General features: G+C 35.2%; 1 protein-coding gene across 1 annotated transcript in view; it reads right to left on the bottom strand.

Annotated features, from left to right (window-relative positions):
* The window catches only part of FAF1 (Fas associated factor 1), a 175645-nt gene that overhangs the window by 86537 nt on the left and 83108 nt on the right, over positions 1-6000 (bottom strand). Inside the window, exon 9 of the mRNA XM_026086933.1 lies at positions 5125-5211. Within this exon, the coding sequence (XP_025942718.1) occupies positions 5125-5211 (87 nt within the window). The remainder of the gene's footprint in view (positions 1-5124; positions 5212-6000) is intronic.

The raw sequence follows: 6000 nt of genomic DNA, 5'->3' as shown, positions 1-6000 counted from the left end.
TCTGAAAAGCAATGTTATAGGTAGTGTAGTCCACTTCAGTCAGTTAACCAATGGCTGAATTTTGAAACATTAAAWTATATTATTTTTGTGTTTTAAAACCTGACAATCCTAAATAAATTTAAATAAATTAATAAATTTTCTTGTGACAAAAAAGTACTAACGTAATACAAAATTGAYTTTCTCTGTGATGATATATTTTGTATATAAACAAAATGAATCTCAATTACTCTCTCTTAATTTTTATAAATAGGAAATAGACATTTTGCAGGGACAATAATAAAAATTGCAAAGGAACAACTGCATCCTTCTTGCTCATTTTGGGGAAAGACCATGATACTCCATCATACTGTAATCTATACAAAAACATCCAAGCAAACCACAAGTCAAAGTCAGAAGATTATCTAATATAAAGATATTTATTCTATTTCCTGATGATGATGAATGATTAACTTCATAGATTTCCATGAACTTCCAAGATTGGGTACTGTCTCACCACTTTTGCAACTGAGTTGTGAGTATAATACAAATGCTAGGTTGACATTTAAGCCTTCTTATTGAACCCACATAACAACACAGACTGAAAGTATTCTTCCAAATATCTAAATTAAAAGGATGCACCTGTCAGATCCACTCTACCACACCACTGCAAATGGTGATGAAAACTATGGAAAGAAAGTAACACAAAAAGTAATAAATATTACAGAAAGTTCCAATTATAATTACAAGCTATGGACACAGAAAAATATAGTTGAGTATTTTCTAAAGATGTATGTATTTTAATATCAATATAATCAATTTTATATATCTGAAATATGTATATTTTACATATCTGAAAGTACACCTCTGTTATGACTATTTGCTCTTTAGTCATATCAAATCCAGAGGAAAAATTTCAAACAATCCAGTAAATTAAGACATGGCATCCATTAAAATTAAACAGCCAATGTCTAAACCTCTGGGCTAGTTTTCATATCACACTGACAGTCTTCAACAATATTCAGAAAGCCTTCTGAAGACTTTCAAAGGGAAAAAGACATATATACTCCCAGATACTAAATATTCAGATGTCATAAGTCAAACTCTCTGAAAATCTGGAGACCAGCCAAAAACTATAATGTCAAAAATGGTTTGACTTTGTACCGGAATATTATTTGTCAGCATTCTTAATTTCTATTTCTATCTGTACAAACAGACTGTGCTTAGTACTTACCAATGAAATAGCTAAACACAACACCGGCACTAACTAGATCATCCATAAATGTGATGATAACAATAATAACAACAGAATAATATAATAATAATCTGAGAGTTTGGACTATAACCCAGAAGTCTTTATTAAATTCAGCTAGGGAACATCAGCCACGTATGCAACAGCCACCCCAGAGGTGCAGTTCCCAGAGGATGACACAGAGCCTCCATCTGTCCGTGGCTTCACCCGCGCCACGTCTGGACCGCTACCGGCAGTCGTGCAACTCAAACCTGCCTCCTTCTCACGGCAGTCTGGAGCTCTAGTCCCACTGCTGCCTAAAGGAGCACCCACCGGTTTCTCTACAGGAGGAGAAAGTGCAGTTACCAGTGGTGGAAGGAGGACAGGAGGTCTTGATCAACCATACCGTCTAGGAAACGAAGCATTAAGTCCTCAGCACCAGATCTGCAGCTGACTGAGCACTTGTGACTTGGGGCACTTCATCTTCTGCCCTCGTCTCTTTCTCTTTCCCCCCCCCCAGACTCATTCTAAGGGTTTTATGTATTTTCCGTGCAGAAGTAAATTCCACTGTGACAAGTTAACTATTGTTACTTATGACAAAGTAGGCGTTTCTCATTGCTACATTGAGGTGACTTAAAACAATGAAATTAAAAAAAAAAAAAAAAGGTTTAGCTTAAATACCAAGAAGGGAAGCTGTGCACAAGCAACCCCTCTTCTGCTTCCCACGCTTGGTGTATTGGTGTTCCAGGCTTGTGAAACCAACAGAAACATTAGGGGCAAAACCTCATCCTACTGAAACGAGTGAAAAATCCACCGACCTCGGGGCGGGGGGAAGTTTTACCTCAAACATACGTGGGTAAAGCCAGTATGCAAAAAGTCATCTGTTTATAAGTAAACAAAACCATAATGCTTCCTTTTAAAAACTGTAACCAAAATACCACCTACTGATCTCAGATTTTTTATTTATTTATTTATTTTTATATACATACGTATTTGAAGCTCACTCATTCCACTTGGCAATGTTAGTAATTACCAGCAGATTTTGGAAGTTCAGCCAATATATTAAAGAGAAATTAAGTACATTTTAGAAATCCTAGTAAATTATTCTGGCTTGGGTCTCATTTTACCGGCTCAGTAATGTTTATGATATCCCAAATGGTTATGATATCCAAAATAAAAATAAAGATTAAGAAAAAACAGCAAATCTAGGTAAAACAAACTATTATTAATTTTTAATTTTCTAGCATAATTTTCAAGACTTCATTACATCGGTTGATGGTTTATACCCAAAAATAGAAAAATTAAGTCTTTAATATTAATTAAAGTTTTACTTAAGTAAACTTGTTAAAAAGAGAATGATTTAAAACCCATACATTTACATTGTTTGAACTTTAATTAGAAGAGAGATAACTCATGGCGTTAAACTTATTCAGGCACACTAAAAACTAAAAATACGTCCTTGCTGAACTGTAAGAGGAGCCTTCCGGAGAGCACGTATACCTTGTTTCTCACAGCTAAACAGCCGTAGCATGAAAACATTCCMCTACCTGTGGAGGTTTTGGTACCTACATTTCCCTGGTGGAAGTGTGCCAAAACATCTGAAAGAGTTATTGACAATTCATACAGTAACCCGTATTTCATTAGATAGAGCGACAAGCAGAGAACATATCTTAACTCTGAGGGGAGACGAAGCAACAATGTTTTAAATGACTATTGACTCCACTGAATTTCCTGGTAATGTCAGAAGACTGTAGTCTGTCAGGTTCATAAGAGACTCAAGATGATACAGGAATCCAATTATGCAAAGTCTATTTAGTTGTCCTGTTTGCTAAGCCAAAGGTTAACGAGAACCGCACTGAAAAAGCCTCCTGTGGTATTACAAAGTATTTCTTATGCTGCATAAAATGTAAATGAAAAAGTATTTTAATCAAGTCTGTCTTTAACTCTTTAGCTGCGYCTACGTACTAAACTCTCATACAATACAGCACATGGGAAAACTCAATACAGACAACGTGATTTAAAAAAAATCTGTCACTGAACTGAAGAGAGCATTACTTATTACTGAAGTAATTATTACTAAATATTTCTAATTTGCAAAGGAAAAATACTCAAATAATCATCGCTAACGTTAAATCTTTATAAATAYTAAGCTATGGCCTCTAATTTTAGACAGAAATTAATTATATTTTTGTTGGTAACACATTCAAATCTGTTTACACAGCTGACAAGCCTCAGCTGCACCAGATTCAAGCCGTGAGCTGCGAGGACTCTCCTGCCTTGCAGCAGATGACTCAACATTCACCAATTTCATTAAAGATGAAACGGGAAAAATTCACCTGCAACAATGTCACTTGTAAAAACAGACTTAGACAGATTTACGGGTTTTACGTATGTGAGGTATCCTATTCAAGAGAAGGGTTTTCCCTTGATTTATTTTGTTTTTCTTAAGAGCTGCRGGAAAACAGATTAATAGTGTTGAGTTTCCAATTCTTTTGAGGGGCTGATAAAAACTAATAAAATGTTAAAATGGATCCACATTTCAAAGCCTAATTACCACATGACACCATGCCATTATTTCAAATCTTGTATCTATAGTCTCCAATATGCTCTTGAATACATGGCCACAGATTTATCTACCTCTCTCAAACTTAACCACTATTTCTGTAAACACCGCCACCGACATATTTCACAAGTGCAGTAGGTAATCAGACAGTCTCTGCATTTTTTTTTTTTTTTTGGATTGGCATAAATGCTTTGCCCAGAGCCAAAAGAGAAGCAAGCTTATCATACAAACAGCAATTTTTCCTTTATAAGAAGGGGAGCAGAGACTGACAGCAAAGTAATACATTGAAGATAATGCTAATGTGTAGAGAAAGCGGATCCCCGTCTCATTTTCACTTTGTGAAATACTCAAATTCAACCCTTAGTTTAAATGAATAATGGTAAAAGTAGAAACACTTATTTTTATCTGCAGGTCACTATCACAGAAGTTATGTACAACATAACTGCATTATTATTTCTGCCTTTTGTTCTCTTTTATTACTTTTTTTTTTTTTTTTTTTTTTTAAGGCAGACCTCACTAGCTGGCATTAGCAATATACTACCAGAGAAAAATTGCATCAGTAAAACTGAATGAGATGCTGTAAAATATACTGTGGGGACAATCATGCAAGGAGGCAAGTATAATTAACATAATTCTACACAGTTAAGTCTCACAATTTCATGAATTTGCAAGATATTCACAACTAGCTGATTCCATTATCAAGTGTACATATTGATGTAAAAAAATAATAATTTTGTTCCATTTCTAAATAATGCAACATTAAAACCTGCAGAATATGTTTGAAAATTGACATCTCTCGTATACATAATATTTACTATTTCAAAATGTAATCTTGCCAATTCTTACCGGTTCTCCAAGAACCAAAGTACATAATTTAAAAGCAAGTAAAGCTCTCCACCGATTTCAACACRAACACCTGCCCGCTTAGCCATGCCCAGGCTTAACTGTACCAGTGAACTGATGCCTCAGACGCAACTGAGGAAAATATCTAGATATGTCCTCAGAATACATCGGAAAAATGGGATACTCTCCTGATGTTCAGTCACTGCAATAGCCCTCTTCAACTTTCAAAACGTTGTGCAACTTTGCTTCTCTCTAGGAACACTGTGTGCTGCTAGTCTAAAACACGCTCTGAATTTGATACATGTGAATAATTTCTGTGGATCTACCTGTGTGCTTCAAAAAGCCAATGAATTAGTACCCGTCTTTCAAGATAAAGCTCTGAAGTACGTGCAATAACCATAAGTTACTGTATATGGGACAAAAAAAGCCGCTGAGAGACTCTGATCATAAAGCCAAGTAAAAATCAGCTATTTTTCTTGGAAAAAATGCAACGAGAACCAGAGCTACTCACTGAGTCATCTGTGGCAGAAGGAGGCCAGCCTTCCCAYAACTGGTGACGAACAGGAATACTCGTTAGGTCATACACGTTCCGCTTTACCTGTTAAAGAAAACCAGAACTGGTACATAACAAAAGCATACAGCCAAACTGCATTATTTTCATCACAATCTCAAGTTTTTTGATTTTTTCCCATTTACTTATTGTAAAACTGGCTCCCCCAACACTCGAAGACCCAGATCTGTTCCAGAAGATTACACACAATACAGGGGAAGCACAGTTCTGCTGAAAGCAACTGAATYAACTGTTATAGAAAGAAATACATTAATTATGAATCATTATAAATGATGATTTATAGAGCATCATAAATGTGTAAAACTTTTCATAACACAGATTCCTAAAGCAGAAAACAACACAAAATAATGAACAAACTGAAGGGATAGAGAATATRATAACAAAAATTCTGTTACAGTTTTTGCTAGTTAACCTATTCTGATTTCACCTAAAAATTTTAGGTTCTTGGTACATCTAGTGCAATAAGAAATTTAACTATTTCTGCGCACATTTCTTAAATGGGATCCAGAAATAAAGTGGTAGTGTTAAATATGAAAGTACAAATTAATAATCACATTTCCAACAAGACAACACATTTCAAGCATTTATGATCAAAAAGGAAATAAAGTAATTTTTACAATAACTCTCTTTGCATGCTATCCAAGACAAGCCACTACTATTAATGATCTGACATGACGGTTGTCGGGGCAAGGGAGGGGGAAAAGGAGGAAGAGTTCAAAACTGCAAATATAGGAAGAACACAGTAAAATACAACAGCTTACCAAACTCTCTCCTCAAGAACATGAACACAGAAAAAAAGCTGGCATGTTTTACCAG

The sequence above is a fragment of the Apteryx rowi genome, unplaced genomic scaffold, assembly GCF_003343035.1.
Source record: "Apteryx rowi isolate R43461 unplaced genomic scaffold, aptRow1 scaffold_7, whole genome shotgun sequence".
NCBI lineage: Eukaryota > Metazoa > Chordata > Aves > Apterygiformes > Apterygidae > Apteryx > Apteryx rowi.
Note: the sequence above shows the minus strand (reverse complement) of the source record. Positions and strands in the feature narration are given on the sequence as shown.